This window comes from Opisthocomus hoazin, unplaced genomic scaffold, assembly GCF_030867145.1.
Source record: "Opisthocomus hoazin isolate bOpiHoa1 unplaced genomic scaffold, bOpiHoa1.hap1 HAP1_SCAFFOLD_322, whole genome shotgun sequence".
Classification (NCBI taxonomy): Eukaryota; Metazoa; Chordata; class Aves; order Opisthocomiformes; family Opisthocomidae; genus Opisthocomus; species Opisthocomus hoazin.
This window is the reverse complement of record NW_027448899.1, coordinates 7,273-31,797: the sequence shown is the minus strand read 5'-3', so window position 1 is coordinate 31,797 and position 24,525 is coordinate 7,273. Positions and strand designations below refer to the sequence as shown.

At 46.8% G+C, this 24,525-nt stretch overlaps 1 protein-coding gene across 2 annotated transcripts; it reads right to left on the bottom strand.

The window, feature by feature from the left end:
• Positions 1-10,346: 10,346 nt before the first annotated feature.
• LOC142359708 (palmitoyltransferase ZDHHC22-like) lies at positions 10,347-17,786 on the bottom strand. Of its 2 annotated transcripts, XM_075412153.1 has the most exons (3): positions 17,643-17,786; positions 16,561-17,136; positions 10,347-12,341 (listed from the first exon to the last, which is right to left on the bottom strand). In XM_075412153.1, exons 2-3 carry the CDS (start codon positions 17,120-17,122, stop codon positions 12,076-12,078), a joined length of 828 nt encoding a protein of 275 aa, XP_075268268.1. In that variant the 5' UTR covers positions 17,123-17,136; positions 17,643-17,786; the 3' UTR covers positions 10,347-12,075. The 2 variants fall into 2 exon arrangements, with proteins under 2 accessions (XP_075268268.1, XP_075268267.1); XM_075412152.1 differs by lacking the exon at positions 17,643-17,786 and having other exon boundaries at positions 16,561-17,439.
• Positions 17,787-24,525: the final 6,739 nt, after the last annotated feature.

Genomic DNA, 24,525 nt, shown 5'->3' with positions numbered 1-24,525 from the left:
TCCACACTAATTGTGCAAGGAAGGCAAGTTTGAGCTTGAAGATTATCATTTGAATACTGAAACGCCTCCATATGTATAATGGGAGCTGCAGCCAGCCCAAACTGGAATGGAGCAGAGGGGTGAACTGCACTGAGGATCTATTGCTGTAGTCATTGTGGCTTGAGGTGGCAGCGTTTGGCAGAGACTGTTGTAGTTAGAGAGCCGATGCCGTTCAGCCTGAGGTGTTGGTGCACAGATACACCAATGGCCCTGACTAGCTGCTAGCAGTTCAAAATCAAGCTGGACAGTCTGGACATGCTCTTCATGGCCAAAGCCAAAGGGTCTATTTCTTTCAAAGGCTAGGATGCAAAGATAAATCTTGCCTGCATGTTAAAATTGTTACCCTGTTTGTTTTTCTGCAGCCAAACTTAAAACAGTGATGTTAGGTGAAGCAGAATGATGACTGTCTCTGCCTCGTGCTGGAGCCAACAAAGTTACAGGAAGCATTATTGTAGTTTCTAAGGCTTGCTTTTTTTAAAAATTCCACTGCTTCTCCAGCACCTGAACGCCTACAAGACTGAGACAGTGCAGCCATCCGATGTAAAAGGGATTAGTATATCAGTGAGCTTAGTTGGGTGAGTGGAAGCAGATGAGTGCCAATAAAATAAATATCCTGAATTCCTGGGGGCAAGATTACTCCCTGATATCACTTTTCGTGTTCCATGTCATTATAATGTCTGTTTATCCACGGGTGGACACCTTGGAGGAGTACCTGCATGCTTGCTTCATCTTGCTGTTCTGGCAGCTGGTGCAGTAACAATCAAGCGCTTCGTAGCCCTGCAAAGATTCACTATTACTTCTTAAAAAATAATGACAATAACAGTAACAGGCTACTGCCTGCATCTCACATTAGTACGGGAAAGGGAGGGAAACACCCCGCTGTTCTCCACAGCTTAGCTTAACTTTGGGCATGCTTTCGTAATTTCTTTATCACACTCTGTTCTGATGCAAGATCAGTTCTTAGCACATCATTTTTCAGTAAATGGGCTACAGCATCCATTTTAGGTCCATTTAAGATATAAGTGTGACTAAAAAGAAGTCTCTCTTTGTCTGAAATTGTTTCTGTTTGGGAATATATAGCAGCACTCAATTCTTCTTATACATTTCCATGGCCCCCAAACTTCGGGTCCGAAGCTGAGCACACACAACAGAATGAAACTGATATTGGCAATTAGGCTCATACTTAATCTCCAACAAGTACCATTAGCACTGACACGTCTAACGTATGTTTTTGGACTTTCTCCTTTTTTTGAGATTTGCCCGGGTCTCTCTCATTAACTCCAGAAAGATCTGGATGTAGATGTGATATTTATGATGCGTGATACCAGCTCTCAATCTCGTTTTAGTGATTACTGTTGATGTTCATTATTTCCTTTGCATGACAAAATGTTTGCTTTAAATCATACACTGTTCTCACAGCACTGTAATTTTCCATTCCTTTTCCACAGTCTAAACAGTCACATCAGGTAGAAGATAAAATAAGAGAACTTTGAGTGAGGAACTGGTCACCATATGGCTGACGCCTAAAATCTCAGCAATTTGAGGGGAAGAAAGTGGAAAAAGATGAAGTCAATTCCACAAAATTAATGCCATAAGTAGGTGGCAGCTGTTAGTAGAGAAGAAGGAAAACAAAGGTAGAAAGGAAAAGAATACTTACTGAACAGCAATGTTATGAAGGATTTTTCTCACAGATGCATGAAAATAGATTTTAAGGTAATCATCCACACATAATGTCCTAAACCTGTTTTCCAGATTTCTTATTAAAAACCTGAAGACTGTGTTTTTAACCACAAAGATCGTTTTTTCCCATTTGATCTAGATGTATAAGCTAAAACGTATCTTGATGGTGGAGATGAACTCGCTGCTTTCATTGAGTGTTTGCTCCTCTCTCCTCCTCTTTCCTCAGGCCACAGAGTATGCTGTATCCTGAAGTTCATGGCTTTAATCCTGCAAATTGCACCCAGCTCAAAAGCACTTGACACCAACATTGCTACTGCTGCATGAAATAATTCAAACAATAACATATGGTTGGAACTGAGATGGCCCCAGGCTCTGTTCCTTGTCTCACCTTGGAGAAGGCACTTTGATCTTCTCAGCTGTAAAATGAGAAAAGCAATACTTGTTCCCTAATGTAAAGTGCTTTAAGCTGCTTGTGTAAGAATTGCAGTATTGGTATTTATTACACGTCATGGCTGTGGGCTGTCATGGATCTGGTGCTGGATTTTCTAAAGGCTGAGCGTCTATGTGGTTATACTAACCTACATTTCATTTCATGTTAATAAATTAAACTATATACTCACTGGGTTAATTTCCCCTAATGTAATTCCACAAGTGAATATAGAGACTGGTTCTTTATGGTTTGGAAAACTGAAAGGAAGGAACATAGGGGACTAAAATCTCTATTTCCATCTCTGTCCAGGGAAATTTTTATAAATATCCAAAGGTTGATAAGGCTAGGGGAATGGACAGAGTGTTAGCTGGCTGTGTGGCAGGCACAAGAAAAACCTTTCGTGGTGTAATCTATCTTGCCCAACTCATGTATTAATTTATGCCCATGCATGTCATTTTCCTCCCCAGCATGCAAACCTATTCATGTAACTGTAGTAACGCAACATGTGAAACTGGGGTCAAAAGCCTGAAGGCTTATCAGATGTTACATTTTCATATCTAAAAAGTTAGAATACTTGAAATCAGAAAAATACTCTCAATGCGGTCCTGGAAGACACTGAGTACTGCAGCCTAACCGACAGCACTGAGAAACGCAGAAATAAAATGAAGGGTGTGAGCGGTGCAGCTGTAGTTATGGGACTATGTCTATGCTTGAAGCTAAGAATATGCCTGAAGCTAAGAAGGTGCTCCAATCTTTTTTCATGGACTGAGCTACAGTGCTCTGCAATGAGTAGGACTGAGTATTTTTACTATTTTCTTTTCATCCATGGAGCTCCTGTGCTGCTTGCTTACATGTGTTTGGATAGTTTGCACACTTTTGTTGGAGAGACACTGGGATTTGTCAAAGCCCAAGGTGAAAAACATCAGGACATAGGATTTATAAGGACTGACTTTCAAGACAGCATAAAGGTTTATAATTCCCTTAGATGGCTTGGAATCTGTTGTAGTGCATTAATGAGCGGAATTTTTGTATGCCGTGAAGAAACTTTAGGGGCATGGTCTTGCTATTTGTGCACCTATATAACCCAAGTGATTGAGCGTTCCTCTCAAAATTCACATTTGTTAAAAGCCCTGACATTTGGCTAGTTAACTGGAAAAGGATTACTTTCTGTGATGTAGTGCTGGAGACTTCTGACCACCAAAGTATTGCTTCTAATGCCTCAGGGACTTCCTATGGGAGTGAAAATCCATACAGCCTCTTAACACTTTGACTGAAGCGTAAACCTTAATTTTAGGCTTTTGCTGGAAATTTAAATTGCATATTGGTTACATTTCCACTGGGCTTTCAGTAAGTAAATTTTATCGAACAAGTATGAAAGGTCATTCTAGCTGATTCATAAATAGTAATAGCAGAGCTAATGAAATGTCTACTTTCTCCTCTGTGGTATTTCTCAGGTATTTTGAAGGTCTCCCAATTCTTCCACGTAAATCTTTTCTATGTGATTTGCTATATTTTATCAAAAATGTTTCCCTGTATTAGATTTGGAAGGAGAGGGAGATGAAGCAAGAGTAAAGAAGAAAAAGAAAGAACATCTTAAAATGACGTCAGAATTCAAAATTGATCTTAGATCTATTACGACATCTTAGTTTGCATGTAATTATGTATCTGCTCTGTTTAAGGGTCCTGACATTTCCAGAAGTTCATAACTGGCAATGTTTCTCACCATCTGAAAGTTGTGTTACAGGACGTTAACGTACCTAACTGCTCATTTCAAGGTTAAAAAGAAAAGTCAAATAGAAATATAGATACATGTTCTTCAGCTTGTATACACACAGAGTGTGTACTTGAAAGTATAAAAGAGGGTAAAAACATAAGGGGTCTGAGTATCTCTTAGTCCTATTAAAATGCTGAGAAATATAATCATAACTCATCACTGAACAGAAAATTACTTTAAGGATATAAAATTGTAACGTTCTCTGCCATCTGTCAATCATTGCTGTAGCATTTACAAACAGAAGCCATGGGAAATCACATGTTTTAATCCCATGCTTATAAAGAGAAGACCAAAACACTGTTTTTTGCTTCTTTCAACATGTATCACCTGTATATAATTACTTTATTTGCATAACTACATGTATTTCATGTTAATTCTATTGAATAAAGCACTGGTACTGATAAATATTTCGAACCCATCTGAGATGGCAAGAAGTGCTATGCAGTACGTGAAAAGGTTCGTCATAATATAAACAAATCCCAGTTGAGTGTGATCAGTATCTGTCTCCTCTTGGCTGGAGACTGAGTAACTCTCTAGGTAAAAAGTGGAAGCTGCTCTGGTTTATTTTCCCCCAGTGTTTTCCAGCAACAGCAGGCAGTTCCCTATTCAGTGTGCTTTACCCTGTTCAGTTCTTCATAGATGTGAAGATTTCAGCTTCTCCAACCTAAGCTTATCCTAAGGCTGGCAGTGGAAGAACTGCTATTTGGAAGTATTTCCTGAAATGTTAACATGTCATTTCCTTTGCTTAAATTGAACTCTGTTTCTAGTTGATGCTTGTTTATCCAATGATGAGAATTATTTCTCCCACCCTCCAAAATACACGGATGGTTGCCACATTTTCCTCACACCCACTTTGGCTGTAGTTACCCAAGCTAGGCAAATATAACCATTTTTCACTCTTACAAATCCATTTCTCAGCTTCTTAATAATTTACGGCTTTTCTGTGAACTCCATCTGGTTTGACTAATGAAGGCAAAGCTGAATATAATATTCCATGTCTTTATTGCATCAGACCACCATGGGAAAGGTTTGCTGTATTTTTTTTGCTTCAAGTTCATCTTCATATGCAGTCTGAAATGCTGCCATCTTATTCTGCAGGCTCACATCGACTTTGTCCATCATGCTATAATTTGTAGGCTAGGTTGGCACACTCCTTCACATATTTCACACTTTCCTACTCTTTTCCTATCAACATAACAAATATCTTAATGAGTCCCCCCTGAAATTCATCCTTTCCCAGAAGATGCTAATAGCTGGTTGGATGAAGCTGGACAAGTTTTGGCCAAATTAGTTCATAAGGAGTAGTCAGTACACAAAGCCAAAAAGAGATTGTCAAGGGGAGGGGAGAGATGTGGTGTCTGCCTCCAGCCTGACTACAGAATTTCTTCTACCCCAAACCTGGACCTCACAGAAAGTTTCTGTAATACATGAAAGAACCTTGCCAGAGCTAAGGGCTTTTACTGTGCTGTTAACAGCCTGGATGGTAACAATTCCTTCTGAGCTGATGGCATCTCTTGCTGCAGGACATTGGCTCTGCCCAGGCTGACTGTTCCTGCCAGCCACATTGATTCTATAGACACATTTCTGAAACACCTGACTGCCATGAGGCAATGGAGTGATCTGAGGTGGCGGTGAGTGTAATTCATACACCTGGAAAACACTCCAGTTCTGGGAGCCAGGAACTGAGTCTTACAGTTTGATTTGAAATGTCATCTTTCCTCCTGGCATGAAAAATATTATGAGTTTTTTTGAGCTTTGTTTCCAGAGCCTTTAAAAGAGATTTTAGATCTCCGTGAACTATATTGCTGATAGCTTAGTAGAACTTTGTTGCCACCTTTTGCTTTCTGCAGCCAGTCCTTTTATTTCCTTGTGGCTTCTCTCATGGCTTCATATTCACAGACTGGCTTATTTTCTTGGATGGTTAGTGACGATGGAAGTATAAGGGAACACAGCCAGAGCACTCATAAAATTACAGTCTAGTGCATACTTGTTTAGAGGCGTGGCTAGATGAGTCCAAAAGATTTTTTTATACCCTATACTCTGACCTGAAAAGGAAAAAGTCTTTGCCTTGACAATAGCACTTCCAAAATCTCAGTCAAGTTTTGTTTAGTGTAATAAACTGTTTGATTAATCAACGTTTTCTCAGACAAATCCATTTCACAGAGTGTTACAGGTGTTCCCGGAAGAAGTAAATCATATTACCAATACATGCTACTTGGAGGACCTGTGGTGGTCTTCAGTACTGTATAAACCACTCTAATTTAGCACTGGATGTTTTGGGAGAACATCTAGTGACAGATATCAAACTCAGTGGAGATTAATAAAGAACTGATATTTAAAAGTTGTCAGTCAGGGGACAGGTTCTCCAAGTCTTGAAGGAACTTCCATTGCTCAAAACACTGATCTTAGCATTGGGTGCTTGGAAGTTCTCATCTAGTGAAACACTTTATCCTTTAGGTAATGCTGTTTTGAAGTTTTTCTGAAAGCAGCTTTCATAGCATCTGGACTTTGTGGACCTGTTTGGCTTGGACAGTTCATGTTTAGACCTACAAAGGTTGCTTATGTTGTACTGGTCAACAATTTCCTCCCAGCAATCATAAACTGTTAGGAGTCCCGGCTGATGATGCTGGATCTATTTCTTGTTTTTCTGTCACTGACCATAAAGGTGATCTGTGGTCTTAAGCAGTTCTGCATGACAACAACATTCCTTGATAACAGCCTCTCTGACAAGGCTGAATTCAGCAGTTGCTTGTTAGCTCCTAGGGCACTCTCATGTGGGTCCACCATGTTAACCCCATTGCCCAGTGAATATATAGGATTCTTAAGGGTATAATGATGACAAACCAATCTATGGTATTTTCAGCAGTCTGATGATACACAGGTTCATCTCTTCATCTCTTCTTATCCAACATAAGCAGCTAAATACTGACCTGACATCTAATGGAAATTTTCCAGTCAGGCATGATAAGAACATGAACCTGGGAATGACTGGTGGTAAAGACAGACTGAGAAAAACAACTGAAATACATGCCATAAGCTGTGCATTCTGCTAAGCTGGTGGATATACTGTAATCACAGGAAGCCCAAGTTGATAACTGTTCAAGATCAAGGTAGATTAACAGCAGCGTTTAGAAAATTGGTAGCAGACATATGAAACTTTCCCATCCCTGTTGATCACAAGGTGAGCCTTCTCTTTCACATGCGGAACTTGCTATTGCCATCCACCACTTTGCCTCTTCTGAGTAAACTGATCAACATGCTCCATTTATTTTTAATCGATAGCAGTTCTGGAACTACTATTAAGGTGTCTGCCAACATGTTAAATGAGGCACTGTGCAAACAGTGTATGACACTGGTACTTGAGAACTTGCATTTTTTATTTGTAAACTTCAGGGGAGACTAGAAGATGCTGGCTCCAGAAGTCTTAAGGGACATGGGACAGGCCTGCCTGAGCTCTGACATCACTTGCCAGCTAGATTGAGTAGGATAACCAATGCTAAAACCTCTTTGGTGTAATGAAGACTAGGCTGCTGGCTGGACGGCTCCATAAGAGGACGGAACCACTAATTGGTCTATATTTGCTGACTTTTTTGTGTAATCTCCAAGGTCTCTTTATTCCCCTGGCTTTCTGAAAATGAGCTGGAAAAGCAGAGAACCCACATGTGGACATGTAGTTATTAGAGAACATCTTACTGTTTGTTAATATAAGTTGTCTGACATTGTATTTCCATTGATTTAAATATCTAGCAGGGCACAGAGATTCTACATATGCTTTACAATTTCTTTTTCCTTTATTTATTTATATTGAACAAGTAGGTCATTTCTTTACTCCAAGCATGATAGTTCTGGCTTGTCTTTAAATAACTTGAGGAGAACTTTATAGACTCTGCCGTTGCCACTTATGACGTCTATCCATGCACCTCCTGCTTGTAACATGATTTGCTGTTCAAGAGATAAAAACCCTTCTGGCTCTGCTGGGGCTTTGAGGTTTTTTTGTGCAGAAAGCGATTAGCAATGAGTTTCCTCACTCTGGGCTTCCTTTATGTCCATTCAGTCAACAATCAATGAAGATAACTTGAATTCTGTTGTCATACCTCCTACCGCCTGATGGCTCTCAGTGCATGATCCCAACAAATATCAAATAATTTCTGCTCACGCTGGGGCCACTTTCTCTGATTACTCTCTTCTGACTGTGTTAAAGATAGATGCCCTGAGCTCTGACCTCGGCTTTTCTTTCTTTCAGTCCAGAACTGCCCGTCCTTCTCCAGCTGCCTCTTTACAGTTAATGAGTCTCCTCATTCATTTATTCTGTCTCTTTGCAAGTATTTTTAGACTGTGATCATCTCCCTTGAGTTGCCTATTTCTTAAACAAGATAAATGCTATTTCACATCATCTTTTCTCATACATTCCCTGTGCCCTATTGCTTGAGATTCTTCATATTTTAACTCTGTATCCTCTGAGGGTATTCAACAAAGACCCTTTGCATGCAGGCCTTGAGGGCTGCCCAGTAGCGTAGCATGAAGGGGAAAACCACCTACTTCTTATTTTGTATGAGATTCTTACTATACATAAGAACAGACTGGTTCCCATTTACTTCACAGTTGCATTCTCTAATTTGCTCTATACACTCATTGCAAAGCCTCCGAGACCTTAGCGGTGGCACCATTTTTTTCAGTTAGCCACAGTTAAAATAGACAAGCCACTAAGCGAAAGTCTATAGTTTCTGTGCAAGTTCTTCTGCAACAGGGAGCTTTTACTTCAGCCACTAGCATTATCAGAGAAGAAATTTTGCTCCTCTGATTTTCCAAAGCCAGAAAAGCCAAAAGTGTTTCATTTTTAAAACTGTTGTATTTAGACATTGTCACAAGAAATCATGTTCCAAAATATCTTTGCTATTGCAGCTGCTATTTAATAAAGTGCAAATAATAAGTAATAGCTCTCTAAGCACAGAAAATGTGAAGCTTTTATTATATATCCTTATAAAACTTTAGAGCCAGGTTTAAAGACAAATTCTAAACAGGTTTAGAATTTGTGACACTACCATTGAGCTCAGCCTTCATTTACGAAATCATAGCTAAGAGCAAAGGTTCTGTTCACAGTTGTTGAGCCCTGTTACATTTTCTTGCCAAGGATTTCTGTAAGTGAATGCACAGGTATGACAAGGAAGGGGTGTCAGGGCAGCTGGATAACTAAAGAGCTACTCTCATCTGTCCCTGCAGACCCACTACTCCAACCCAAATCTCTGCGCTTCAGCAAAAAGTCCACACATTGGGAATGAGCAAAGAAATAAGCCAGTATATAGGGTCAGTCTAATGTTACATTTTTATAGCACTTTTCATTCCCAGAGGATCGTAACTGTAAAGGCTGTATCCACCCCAAAGTCCCCCCACCACTGCTGGAATCCGGCAGTTTGCTGCAAAGGAACTGTTTAGCTGCATAAAATGGCGCTGCAGCAATTTACAGCCAGGAACACAGGTGTCTGACAGAAAGAATTGTGGGGAGCTGTGCTGCAGTTATGCAAACTGGGATCTCTCTGTGCTTCAGCAAGGACCGAGACTTCACGGTGAGAGCAGACAGCTGTGACCCTGGCACAGAGGCCAGGCGCGATCCAGCCCTGGTGTGAAAAGGCAGCAGGCTTCACGGACAGCTAGCCCTGTTGTGCTGCGTGGGGGCTGTCCACACAGAGCGGCCCACCAAAACTCTGAGCTGGTTGTGCCCTTCTCAGCATGCAGCCCCAAAGAGCTTGCAGCCTGAGGCAGCGTGGCACCAGGCACCGACTGCCATGAGCTGCCTGAGACCGCAGCGTCAATCAAATGCCAAAAGCAGAGGGAGAGGCTGTCAAACCATAATTTCTGCTGATGTGAGGAAGCTGCTGGCTGAAACATTGGGAGCCTGTTGCCTTCAGAAATGTATGAAAAAGAAGTTGGATCAGCCAGTCTGTGGAATAAGAATAATCCTGGGAATCCTTCCAAGGCGAGGTGTATGGCACGAGGTGCTGGCTCTGGGTCCAGCGACAAGGTGACTGTCTGCTCACCACAGTGCCATTGTACCAGTAAGGAATAATTTACGTCAGGATGCTGTTTGTGGGTGATGATGATAGCTTAATTTTCCTGTAGCTTTCAGTTCGGGTTGACAGTGTATTTTATAAATAGAAATTAGAATGGGTCTACAAGTTGGTTATTAGATGCATTTTTAGATTGCTCATTACATTAAAGTAGGAAGGGTGAAAGGACTTGTCCAAAATAATATGATGAATTATTGGCAAAGCCAATAAACAAAACCTAACTTTTTCCTTCAACATGTCCAATACGTATGCTGTAACCAATGTACAGACTCAGCTAATGAACTGTCAAAAAGCACAATACAGCTCATGTGAAAAATCAGAACACTTTTTATTGTTCACTGTTAGTGAAAATACAGCGTGTGACACATGGGAACAGCGGTGTGTTCATGTGAACACACCCAGTCTGAAAGGAGATATATCCTACGTGCTTTAATTATCCAGCTAAGGGTGCTTTCAGTATGTTTTCATGGTTACTCTTCTCATCACAATAGACTTGTTTGTTATTGATCCAAACGTGTATACAAGTGTGAAGCAGTGAAGGACGGTTACAAAGCCTGGAGGAATGAGTGCCTCTGTTCTGGCTCAAGGATGAAACGCAAGGATGAAAGCAGGTGCATTCCCCTACCTGGGATGCACCGAGAGCATTTCTGAAGAAGAAATGACATTTTTCACAGCTTGTCAGCATACTCCCCAGCCTATTAAAGAGAAGAAATGGATTCCTACCAGCCTGCATTAGCTGATGCAGTTTGCTAAAACGGAGGCAGCTTGTTGCAGTTGCTGGGGAATCCAGCACTATGATCCTGGTAGAGGTGTCATGGTATCCTTTCTGAAGACACCTGTTAGCACAGGATCTCAGCACTGATCTCATGGGCTGTTGCTGCAGCTAGAAAACAACTGACACATTAGGCTGATTAATCCCTGTAGTAATTCCATTAACCTCCTTAATGGAGTTATAACATGGATGAATTTACCCCTCTGCAGCAATGCAAGAGGGAATTGCCCTGGAGAGCCTATAAATACGGTGTGGCAGGGACGTCCGAGGTAAACACTTTTGTTTGCTTTAGTGCAAAGCAAAGCATCCTGACCAGCTGGAAAACCTCCCTGCCTTCTGGGATTTTGAACCCTTCACAGCACTAATGGTGCAGGTGCCCTCTGCGAGAGGGTGATGCATCAGGGCTCAGACACATCAGCAGGGCTCTTGGCACCCTCCTGACAGCTCGCTGTGTGTCCACACTTCCCTCTCTCTCTCTCTCTGGCACGTGTAGCCTGCCTCATCACACAGTTTCTCAAAGGCAGCCTTTTCATTCACCTCTGCGGTTTCCTCTCCTTACACCTCCGTCTGATCATGATTTATCTGCTTGCTGCTTCCTGTCAGAAAGGCAGCTTTGCCCCGATGGTGTCATTGGGCAAAGGACTTCTAAAAATAAGTAGCAGAGCTACAGCCCTGACATATCCTTCCACAGGGAGCAGATCAAGAACAGAAATGAGAAATTCTGGATTTCTCTTTGTTTTCTTCCTGATTTTCTAGCCTGTGGAGAGAAGGTTTACCTGCTGCATTAGCTACGTGCATAGCCTGCTCCTAGGGTGGCCTGATTGCATTGCAGTTCTGTTGTTAAAGGCTTCTCAGTAGTGTGAAGTTACCTCAAGTACACAAGAGCCAAAAAGGCACCCTGCAAAACCCTCCCAAGGAACAGACACCATTTTTGCAGTCTAGCACAACAGCCCAGGCTCTCTGAAAGCTCCTGCTGCGGTTCGTTAGGGACGATGTAGGGCAGCTAATGGGGCTGGGGGAGTCAGGCAGAAAGCCACAGGAGGGTCTGACTAATTTTTCTGCTAGTTCAAAGATGGTTGCCACGTATGCAGGTGCAGTGATGTGACTCCTAAGCAGCAGTATCTCTTCATCTACATGGTTTGTGATCTCCTTGTTAATATGCTAAATTTATTCCGTTTGATAGCCAGTCCTTTCCTCCCACAGAGGCTGCAATCCCGAGCGATGGAGTAGCCCAGCTCTTTAGTGATCCAGGAGACAGAAGGAGAGAACAAGGGAGGTGTTGTGTGCAAGGGATGCACGCACACGCCTGGGGATTTTATTTCTCTTTCTGCCTACGGTAGTCACTTCCCACGTTCAGCACGGGGATGAGAAGTCCTAGCAGCCACCTCTTGCCAAAGACCTCTCGCAGGTTCTCCCTCCAGGGCCGGGCTCTTACCACCATCCCTTTCCGCACCTGGTACCGCGTCTGCCCACGCAGGATCAGCAGCATCTGGTGGCAGCAGAAGCCAGCGCAGGCCAGTCCGATCCCAAGCCAGAGGTAGAGCATGAGGATGACAAACATCTCAGAGCTAAGGAGAGCTCCTGCAGACCAAGAGTTGAGGGGAGGAAGGACAGTAAAAGAAAGAGGTTAGACACACCTCACATGCCAGCGTAACAGCCCCGAGAACCGACGAGCTGCCTGTATTCTCTGGCCACCAGTGGGGAGTTAGGAGCAGGGCATCATTTCCTTTGTAGCCTCTGATGCAACAGATCCCACTGGGGAAATACTAAAATGAAAATGGTCTCCGTACAATTCTCCCTCTGCTTTGTTAATATGAGGACCTAGATTACAGGGGCAAATTCAGCCAGAAGCGAAACGTATCTGTAAGACTCCAGCACGGTTTTGAAGAATGGTTAGTTTATTTAAGGATCTACCTATTTATCACAGTGAATCTAAGATTTCCAGGTTCTGTTTGAAAAGAGATGTGGGTCCTACAGCAGGCAGATGCTTCCAGAAGCCTCACTGTATGCATTAATACTAGGCACAAAGATTTGGGATTTCTCTCTCATCATTATATATATATGTATATAAAAATATGTTAAAAAAGCAAAATAAATCAGTAATGACTTTACTACCATTAGGCAGAGGCAGTTTTCATATGAATGCAAGAAAAAGAAACAGAAAACTTCCCAAAATACAATCCAAATTCCTTTTTTAAAGCTGCAGCTAGAATACTCAAAACACTTTGTAGGTCTCAAGCTCCCAATTCAACAGTTTTTGTAGTATATGCTGAATATATTTAAATAAAAATATTCTGTGGGCCCTTTCCTCTACAATGATTTTAGAACTCCTTCTGGAAAATATTAGCATAATAGGTATCACTGAGTGACCTTTCAGTGCGTAGGCAGACGTAAACCCATTAAAATAATACTCTCTGTGTGTGCATATGAGTGCGTACACACATATTTTATGTATATCTGTGTATTATTAAACACCTGTATTTACACACAGGAACACAAAGAAAACTGAATGCGTGTCAGTACTGGTATAAATAGCCGATATCCGCTCACTGCTTCCTGCGAGGTTTAAAAATGAAAAATCTCTCGCATGCTCCCGTCCCCCTGGAAGACCACGAGGCAGATGGACCCAGGCAGGTGAACGCTGTGGTCGCTCTAAGGCCCTACAAGAGCAATCGCAGTCCTGCCGGAGTCTGACCACAGAGGTGTGCTGCCTCAAACAAGTACGTGGCTGCTTCGGGTTGTAAGTTCAGTGCAAGGATGGCTGGATAAGCACCTCTTGCTTCTCTTATACAGAAGGCCAGATTAGATGGTGCCATCTGGTTTTGCAGTGCTGTGAATCCCAGCTTCTCCACCCGGCAGTGCTGTAAGTGAGAGATCAGGGCTGACCCGTGCTGATCACGTCAAGCTTTGGGCTCAGCCAGCAGGCCCCTCTGAGGATGATTTGTCAGGACACTGACTACAGCCTCGAGCTCTCAGAGATTTTCATTGCATGAAAAAAGGCACAGGAGTCACTCAGTTTTCTTTCTAAATGCAATGTCATCTTTCCTTTCTCATTAAATCCCATTCAGCTTAGTGGGGCTTCACATGCAGTACAGCAAGGGAAGAACAAGCGCCTTAGGATGACGACAAATCTTCATACCGATTCTGTCAGAAGAACTTAATCTATCAGGTAGGAAGCCCAGAGCCAAACATGGGCTTCTCTGCCCCTCTTTCACTGGACCAGAGTGTGGCAGACATTTGTTCTTCCCTACAGCCGATATTCAGATGGGATGTGGAGAAATACAGCTATTTTCTTTAAAGGCTTTGCAAGGCAGCTGTAAGCTTTATTTCTATAAGCTGCTGAAATTCAACATCAAGAAAGTAATTACCCTTGTTTCCCCTTCCAAATATTAAGCATCTCTGAGCCGTGCTTTTCAGATACATGATTTTTTTAACCTTTTCTGCAGGTTACCTACATAAAGCATTTTCTATAATTTCTTTTGTGTATCCAATCCAACCTGTGTTTACAAAGGTGCTGCCCCTTTGTGCCTCATCACCACAGCCCATTTTAGTCTCAGATTCGCTTTCGCTCTAACTGACCTGGTGTGATCTCAAGCTTATTGCCATACTTTATCTATGCCAGAAAAGCTGAATCACAGGCTGAAATTATAGACTCTGGGTCAGGTTCTGAAATCCATGCCCGAGAACAGTCTGGGCAGAATGAGCCAACTGAAAATTTTCCCAGCATGAAAGCAAGGAACACTCAGTTGACACAAGACCGGCAGATTCACCCTTCATCCTCCTTTACTCCTCCTCCAGTGCAGAGGGTGTGCTGGAGAAGAAGAAAGGTTAATTTTTTTCCTCTGCTATGGCAATGCTCTGTTTGGATCCTACAACAAACCTTAAGAAATAAGTTACCTTAGCTGAAAAATACTGGGTGGACAACCCTTCCAGGTAACTATCCCAGGCTGTGTTTTTCTTTCCTGAATTGGAGGTTAAATGTGCAGGTAGAAACCCAGTAGGCCCTTCCTCCTCAGCAAGCAATGCTCCCCTGTATTGCTGTGTGAGGGAGCAGCTCTCCCCGGAGCCGAGCTAGAGGTTCGGTGGGAGCTGCTTGGAGCCGCTTCCTCTCGAGGGTGTTCTGGCTCCCAGCTCCCAGCCCTGCACCCAGCCCTGTTCTGTCCCACTCAAACGCTGCCCAGATGCTGTCTTTGGCACTGCAGTTGCTGGCACCAGAGCTGGGGCACTTCAGCGGCTCTTCAAACATATGCCAGGACCCAGCTCGGTGCAGATGAGCCCACAGAGCCAGAGAGAGAGAACTAATTCCTTGATAATCTCCCACATCCCTGCTCCCCCTCCCAGGCTGCTGTGCTGAGCAGAGCTTAGGCACGGGGGAAAACCGTTCCCAATGTTTTTAATGCTAGTGAAGCTCATGCAACATTACTTACAAAAATTCTTCTACTCGGAAAAATGACTCCATAAAAATGTCATGGCAGGATTTCATGTTTATTGTCTCTCAGTGATTACCATGACAAATCTGCTAATTTGCCAAGTAGAGAGATATTTGTTTGTTTTCAGATGGCAACCCTGCAAACCCAGCCTGGAATACGAAAAGCAAGCTGGGGCCTCTCTGGCTTCTGTATCCCCAGCAGCGGAGACTCCACGCTCAGATCATAATCAACACTTCTGGTGACGGTGCGCGAGCCAAAACAGACTCTGAGCCCTTCTTACTAAGCTCAGCTGAATCTGCAAAGCTAAAATATATGGGATACCTATTTCAGTCTAATGAAAACTGATCTAAGTGTGTGAGCCATGAGCTGCATACGGGGGCAAATGGCTTTTTTCTGCAGCCACTCCCAGGGCAGAGTAACATTCTAGGCTGTCTGCACAGTCCTTTCTCTGAGACCAGGTTTTATCTAGCTTTTGGGTTTGTGCAGAGAAAGGGTTGAGGTTGGAGGGTTTGAGGGCATGTTGAAAGGTAAAGAGGCAAGGCTGGAAGAGCAGAGGAAGAGTTACAGGAGCAGCATCAGGAGAGGGAAGGGGAAAGATTGTGGAGATTTACAGAAATGCAGGGAGAGGGGGGAAGGGGGAGAAGCAGAAGAAAGGATAAAGGATGGGGATAAGGAGAAAGAGATATTTGCTTTTGGTGTGGAGCTCTTGCAAATAGCAGGCACAGAGAATTTCCTCTGGTTCTCTATAGAGCTGTGTCCCAGACCGGAGTTGCAAGAGAGGTGGCTAATCTTGTCACATTAACTCCTCTCTTGGTTTCTGCTGCCTGAACCCCAGTTCTCCTGTGCTAAAAGGATGGCAGGAGCTCAGCAGGTTTGTGCTGCCAGGGGGCAGGAGGCGGGTGACAGCGGAAAGGGTGAGTGGACCTGGATGAAGAGAATGAGAATATCTCCGCTGGGATATGGGGAACCTGCAGATGTGTAGGATACAGAAACCTACGGACCCCCCACGTCTGCCTGTAGGATAGGCAAAAGATTCCCCTCACCTGCAGGACAATGAGCGAAAGCCCTCTCCTCCGTCTAATTGCAACACACTCCCTGCACGACAGATAGCCCTATTCTATCACCAGCAAGCTGGGGCTTTTTCCACAGCCTGATGCATCAGGAGCAGGGCTGTGGCTGTAACCTGGACTGGGTCCCAGGCTGTCTGTAGCCTCCACAGAGGGCTTGGTTGAACACAGCCAGTTCTCCCTCTTGCCTGTTTCTCCGCCACCGCTCCCCACATGCAGCTAACTGAGGAAGATCGCATGCCCCCAACCCCGGGAGCTCTGGAGGAAGAACACGCTCCTAATCTCTGAGGAAGGAATCCTTACCTGAGAAGAACTGGCTGATGGAGTGAGGCAGAAGAGTGAGGAAGGCCAGCGGGTTCGCAAAGGACATGGAGAGTGCAGCAGAAATGTAAGCCATGCCTGCCACCAGGGAGTCGAGGCAAGCCAGGGAGGTGTAGAGGCAGAACATGATGAAGTTTCGCATGTTCCTGCTCCCGATGCAGTTCCCTGTGAAGAAACAGTGGTGGTCATGCCTCTGGGTGACTCTGGCACACAGTCTACAGAAGTGAGTGCTGGGCAAGGCTGAGCCAGGGGACCTGCTTCCGTCCAGCCAGTCCGCCACCACTTCGGCTCCTGCGCCCAAGTTTAAGCCCTTGCCCAAGTCCTCGGGGGAGTTCTGGATCACAAGGACGTAGTTGCCCAGGGCGTTAGCTGAGAGGAAGAGGAAGAGGGCCCCATGCAGCAGAGCAGGAGAGAGAAGTGGGGTGGTGGAAAGGTCTCTGAACATGCTGGGGATGAAGAGAAAGATCTGGAGGACGAAGGTCACTAGGGAGATGCACAAGAAGTAGGCTGGAGCGACAACATTGAGCAACCTGAGAACTAGCATTGCGGATTACGTTCCTGCAGGGGGAAAGCAAGGAGAGAAGGAACATCACCGCTCCGGCTGCGCGCTTCATCCTTCCATTTCCCGCCGGGTCCCGGCCCCGCCGCCTCGGGAAATGCCCTCCGGGGGCCGCTCCCCCCCACCCCGCTCCGGGGCACAGGGACAGCCCGCGGGCAGCGACCGCTTCCCGGCGCCCGGCGGAGGCACCCCGGCCCCGGCGCCCGCCCCCGGGGCCTGGCGGCAGCGGTGCCCGGGGGGCTGCGGAGGCTGGAGGGGAGAGCCGGCTCCCGCGGTGTGCCGGCGAGGCGGGCACCGCGCCGCTCGCCCAGCAGAGTCCCTCTGCCAGGCAGGGTCAGTTTTGGTACTGCATGAGAGGAAAAAAGGTGGTGCTGGAGGAGGGGGGAGCGGTTTGGGGGGGGGGGGGAGGAGAAGGGGAGGGGGGAGAGGTTGCTCTAATCCACTGCAATACGGATCAAATCCAATGCTCTAATTCATCCCTGAAAGCCACGGATCTGCAGATTACCTCCGTGGCCGCTGCCCTGCTCCGCGCGGAATTGGGAAACGCACAAAATAGCCGGTCCAGCGCTCTGCGGGCGCAACCTGAGGCGCCGGGCTACCGAGCCGGGGCCGCCCCGCACCCGCAGCCGCGGCTCCCGCCGTTCCGCCGCCCCCGGAGGCCCCAGGGCTCAGCCGGCGTCGCCGGGGCAGCCCGGGGGAGCCCAGGCAGCGGGGAGCTGGCTGGGTGGCGGCGGGGGTGCCCCGGCAGCCCCAGCGCCCCCCGCCGGCAGCCCCGGGGGCTCCCCAGGCCGCGGTGTGCGCGGAGCTGACGGCCCTGGGGGGTCGTCCCCGCGGCGGGGGGCTGCGGGCCGCCGCCCGGCCGGCCCCGTGTCCCCGGCGCGGCGGGGTGCGCCCGGTACCGGCGTGGCTGGCGCCGGCGGAGGCGCCCCCGGCCGTGCCGAGACCCCCCCCGGCAGCCGAGCCGCAGCACAGCCCGGCGTCCGCCCTCCCCTCCCTCTCCCCTCCTGCTCTTTTCCTGTCCCGCCCGGTTCGGCCTTGTCCCTGTCCCCAGTCTCTCTGTCCCTGCCCCGTCTCTGTCCCCCTCTCTGCGCTTTTCAGCCCTTGTCCTCTGTCTCCCTCCCCAGTCCCGCTCTCCGGTCCTCTCCCTCCCCCGACTCCGTCCCTGTCCGGTCGCTCGCCCTGCCCTGCCCGTGTCCCGTCCCTGTCCCCGTCCCCGTCCCCTCGGTCCCTCCGGCTCCCCCCGAGCGCAGCCCGGGCCCTGGGGAGCAGCGGGGGGGGCTGTGCTCAGGGGGGTCCTGCCCTCTCCGGCCCGCAGAGCCCCCCCCCTCCCGCCGTGTGGGTCAGGCTCCCCGCTGGCCCGAGGCTGCCCCGCTGGGACCAGCGTCGGAGGCAAGAGGGACTTTGGGGAAGGGTCCCTGCAGGCTCAGAGCCCCCCCGGGTCTGCAGGGCACCTTTGCAGAGCAGCAGGCAGCTGGGAAAGGCTTTGGGCTGGGCAGGCGGTGCCCGGGCAGCACGACACGCTGGCGGAGGCTCTGCAGACAAGTGTTTGCCCCCGACAGCTGCCCCCCCGCAGTCCCCGTGCTGTCTGCGCAGCCCCTGGCTCTCCTGCACACCTGCGTGCCGCACCCTCCCGGCTCCCATGGGAAGCGTCCCCGTCTCCCTCCGCAGACAGGAGCAGGGGAGGGCAGAGGGCTGTGGGGCTGCGGCTGTGCCGCCGGAGACAGGCAAACCCTGCGCTGGTCGCAGCTGAAAGCAAGATGGTTTGAGCTGCTCTCAGGTGCCAGGCGTACCGGGCACCCCTGGGCGCAGCCAGCGACAGCCTCTGCTTCTCCGGGAGAGACGCTTGCTCTGAAGGTACGGAGCAAAATTAAAGTGGGTTTCGTGTCTCAGTTCCTGGGAGAGAGGCCTGGAGGACGCAGTGGCTGTGTTCATCTCCTGCACGTGTGCTAGTGTGGAGCATGGTGACAGCAACCAGGATCAAGGGTTCTTTATCAGAAATAACTTCTTCTCCCAGATAACTTTTGTGATTCAACATTTCTGAGAAAAGCAGTGGCAGTAATAAAAGCAAGTGCAAAGCGAGCCTGTAGGCACTGGATCTGCAGTGATGAACAACTAAGAGACACTTTCGGCAGAACTGGAGAGAAAACCGTGCAGAAGCGATCGAGATTTCACTCCCACCTCCCTCATTCTCCTGTCACGACTACTGAGAATAAAAATCCTCCAATATTCCCTCAACTCATCAACTTAAAGTAGACTGAGCCTTGCAACAGAGCTACGTGACCCAGCCTGGATTTTATCTTTAAATGATCAGACAGTGTTTTCCTCATATTTTAACAGCTTACATCAAAATAATAATAAAAAAAATTACAGAGAAATCTTTTCATGTCATGAAACACTCCTAGACTGAAGGGGCTGCATCTCATGAAAGATATTAATCCTGCCTGCATAGGGAGCATCATCAGCTGCAGCCAAACGGGGGGGGAGCGAAGGGAGGAAGGAAGGAAGGGAGAAAGGAAGGAAGGAAGGAAGGAAGGAAGGAAGGAAGGAAGGAAGGAAGGAAGGAAGGAAGGAAGGAAGGAAGGAAGGAAGGAAGGAAGGAAGGAAGGAAGGAAGGAAGGAAGGAAGGAAGGAAGGAAGGAATAGAGGAGAGGAGAGAGGAGAGGAGAGGAGAGGAGAGGAGAGGAGAGGAGAGGAGAGGAGAGGAGAGGAGAGGAGAGGAGAGGAGAGGAGAGGAGAGGAGAGGAGAGGGGAGGGGAGGGGAAGGGGAGGGGAGGGAAGGGAAGGGAAGGGAAGGGAAGGGAAGGGAAGGGAAGGGAAGGGAAGGGAAGGGAAGGGAAGGGAAGGGAAGGGAAGGGAAGGGAAGGGAAGGGAAGGGAAGGGAAGGGAAGGGAAGGGAAGGGAAGGGAAGGGAAGGGAAGGGAAGGGAAGGGAAGGGAAGGGAAGGGAAGGGAAGGGAAGGGAAGGGAAGGGAAGGGAAGGGAAAACTGTTTTCCACTGGAATGGAAGAATAGTGAAGCATGAGGGAAAGGCTGTGGATGTTGTCTACCTGGACTTTAGTAAGGCAATTGACACTGTTCCCCACAGCATCCTCCTGGAGAAACTAGCTGCCCATGGTTTGGATGGGTGTACTCTTTGCTGGATAAAGAACTGGCTGTATGGCCAAGCGCAGAGAGTGGTGGTGAATGGAGTTAAATCCAGCTGGCGGCCGGTCATGAGTGGTGTCTCCCAGGGGTCAGTGTTGGGTCCGGTCTTGTTTAACATCTTTATCAATGATCTGGGTGAGGGGATTGAGTGCTCCCTCAGTAAGTTTGCAGATGACGCCAAGCTGGGTGGGAGTGTCCATCTGCTCAAGGGTAGGAAGGCTCTGCAAAGGGATCTGGACAGACTGGATTGATGGGCCAAGGCCAGTTGTATGAGGTTCAACAAAGCCAAATGCCAGGTCCTGCACTTGGGTCACAACAGCCCCATGCAATGCTACAAGCTTGGGGAGGAGTGGCTGGAAAGCTGCCCGGTGGAAAAGGATCTTGGGGTCTTGGTTGACAGGCAGCTGAGCATGAGGCAGCAGTGTGCCCAGGTGGCCAAGAAGGCCAACGGTATCCTGGCTTGTGTCAGGAATAGTGTGGCCAGCAGGAGCAGGGAGGTGATCGTGCCCCTGTACTCGGCACTGGTGAGGCTGCACCTGGAGTACTGTGTTCAGTTTTGGGCCCCTCACTACAAGAAGGACTTTGAGGTGCTGGAGCATGTCCAGAGAAGGGCAACGAGGCTGGTGAAGCATCTATAGAACAAGTCTCACGAGGAGCAGCTGAGGGAGCTGGGGCTGTTTAGTCTGGAGAAGAGGAGGCTGAGGGGGGACCTTATTGCTCTCTACAACTACCTGAATGGAGGTTGTGATGAGGCAGGTGTTGGTCTCTTCTCCCAGGTAACTAGCGACAGGACGAGAGGAAATGGCCTCAAGTTGGGTCAGGGGAGGTTTAGAATAGATTTTAGGAAAAATTTCTTTACTGAAAGAGTGGTCAGACATTGGAACAGGCTGCCCAGGGAAGTGGTTGAGTCACCATCCCTGGAGGTGTTCAAAAAATACGTAGATGTGGCACTTCAGGATATGGTTTGTTAGGCATGGTGGTGTTGGGTGGATGGTTGGACTCTGTGGTCTTAGAGGTCTTTTCCAACCTGTGATTCTATGATTCTGTATTATCCCCCACATTCTCATTAAAATGTTCCTGCAAATTGATGATTATGATTTGTCACTGTCAAAATACTGGCTTCATATTTTAGAATACAGTAAAAAAAATTCCTCTTTCAGAGCTGTTGTGCTGATATGATGAGCTGTTGGCAGGATGGGGGAGAAGTCGTCTGGGGATGAATTTGTCTATGCACGTGCATGTGTACGTAAGAGAGAGATGGGTAAATAAGGAGATTAGCACAGGAAGTAAGTGAGTAATGAGAACAGTAGTTAATTTGGAGCAAGCATTAAAAAGTAACAATATTTACTGCAGGAATTTGATTTTCTCCTGCTGTAAAATCAACATAATGAAAGAACTTGGATGTGCGGCCCTCCTTATCTCCCTTTTCGTTCTTTGAAGAGACAGTTTCCCTGGACAGTCTGGTTGTGACCCAGGAGATGGAGTATTTCTCCACCCTGCTTTTCAACCGCAGGCAAATTACTTCACCCATGTGTCAGCGTTTTCCTGTCTTTTGGATAGGGTAGGGATTATGCTACATGCTCTGGCAGCTGGGCGTGAGGAACATCTGTAAGAGCAATTTATTGTTGTTCTTACCTACTGTGCAGATGTTTTCCAGAAATTAGCACAGCATACCGCAGCCAGTCCCTCTGTCTTACCCCAGCCTTGATGTCGCTGAGTCTCCCCACTCCACTCTCCCCTGCCGGCCAGTTGTCTGGAGGGGCTTTCTCTGGTATGGGCCCTTTCCCAGTATGTCCCTTTAGCAAGCATGGTGGGAAGCCACAGGCATAGTCTATACAGTTGTCAGCCAGCTGGTGTTTTCATCGTCTAGTTCAATAATCTGCGCTATACTTGATGATGACTGACAGATGACAGTCTTGGTAGCTTGGTTCCCAGATCTTCTAGTTTCTTGTGCTCAGACATTTCAAGCAGAATAAAATACAGCTCCAGCTGATGCCATGCTCTGATACAGCCTGCTCAACATCTTTCAAGGTCTCACTTTAAATTGCATCCCATATTATGTATTATTTCTTCCAACTCAAAATGTGCATTGCCTCAGACAGCTCCATTAGTTTAACATTCAAGATGCAGCCTGATGGTGATTTTTCTCTGAAGTAAGCGAGTTAATCTCTGCTATTTGCTGTGATAGTTTGGAAGAAATGAATGCTCTCTGTGGCAAACGCAGTGCTGCTTTCCTTAAATTATCACTTAAATACAAGCCTTATGCAGTTTTTGTGGGCTTCCTTTTTTCTTTTTCCAGTTACTTAGCTTTCAAAACTTGAATGCCCACAATGTCTGGAGAGGTTTCCTGTTTGGTTAGGTAAAGTTGAATAGCCACAAGAAGTAGCAGGTGAGGCCTGATGCCTTCATTTTAATAATGAAACAAATATAGCATGGCTACCAGTAGAGCTGCGTGCCTTTATGTTGACCAGCTTCCAATCTGCCTCAGCGGAGACACGAACACTGAGAGGAAAAGGGAGCTCAGTCCTTTCTTCATTCAGCTCTGTGTTATACTACTGAAGTTGTCAGGATGGACCTGATCTTCCTGAAGCAGTAAACTAACGCTAAACTCCTACTCAGAGTGAGAAATGACCTCCAGAGGCCAGGTCAACTGTCTTTCTCAGTTCCTTAGTATCCTTGCCCCAAGTATAGCTATCCCTTGCAAAGAGTCTAATCAGGTCTGGAAGGTCTATGGTGATGGAGGTTCTCCACCACCCCCAGGCAATCTGTTCAGTTCATTGTTATCCTTTTAGAGTATTTCCCCATGCCAAACTTGACCCTCCCTTGCAGCAGTCTAAGGCCCAGTGGATACAGAGAACAGATAAACCCTTTCTCTTCTGCAGACTTTTACATACTTAAAAGTGGCTACCATGTCATATCCAAATGAAGCCACCCTGTTCCATCAATCCTGCCATGTTTTGGAAACCTCTGAAAGCAAGGTTGAAGGACCTGGGGTATTGTATCTGTTGTGCAGGTACCTGAGAGCTGAGGGGTACCCAGCACTGAGGGCAAGCAGATCGACAGAATAGTTTTAGGTAGCCGGGTTTTAATCATTTTGACCTAGATTGCCAGTTGTGCTGCATCAGTTGTGCTGGGGCTTTCAGTTGAGGAGGACACTTATTAACAAGGGAAGAGATGATAACGAAACAGTTGACAGATGGTCATGACTTTAGCAAACTGTCAAGTGTGTGCTGTATCTGAAATTACGACTTAAGCTACTGAACCTCTTTTTCAGCTTCCATCTGCCAATCTTCACCTGCCCTCCCCTTCTCCTTCCTGCAAGACAGTGTGGAGAAAGAGAGGGGTTTTATATAGCCATACCTCCTGCCTCAGTGTGCCGAGCCTTCCTTAGGCTGATACTGTTGCTGTTTTCTCATCACAAACCTCCCAGCTTATCATCCAGTGCACAACTAAGCTAGGATGTAATGCTTGGTGTACAAGGTATTTATGCAGGGACACGTTATGATTCAGATAGTGGCAGACACTGAAAACTAATCCAGACAGTTCTGAAGTACGTGAGTAAATAATCTGGCACCTAACGACATTTCCATGGCTTGTTGTATCTTTGTATTTGAGAGACTTTTTCAGGTCAATAAGCCATGTGAATGAAGAGGAGAAATGGAATTGAGTGAAAAAGAAAAAATGCACCTAGAACCCCACTCTCCAAAAGGGCTTGTCCTCCACCTTGCCCCGTGACAGTGTCCTTCAAAGAATGGACTTCCAGCACTTCAGAAGACAGAGTGAAAGGTTTACTGACGAAGGGTCAATTGCCTCCAAGTGAAGAATGAGTTGCTGAGTAGGCTGCAAAAGATGTTTAATGTCTACTGAACAAAACCCACCTTCTGAGCGTCTGAATAGCAACCCACAGCACACGGGCTGCTGTCATTTCTGCCAGAAAGTCCAAGACTCAGGTGGCCCCAGTAGCATGAGCACCAAATGTATATTTAGACAAGGAAAAAACTGGGTGCTTTCTAAGATGTGTCTTAGGGGTCTTCTAACTCACGTTTTTTTAAAAACAGGACTTGATGCCTAGGGTACAAGGAAGGCCATCCTTCAAAATATTAGCTAATTTGCTTTTCTATGCTCTGCCTGAGTTGGTGCTGGCTACCTGGGACTGCTTCTCCTCCTGCAACCAAGGAGCTGCCACGGTGGCTACATTCCCTGACATTGGCAGTGACTAACAGGGTGAGTCCTGCGACTGTGGGA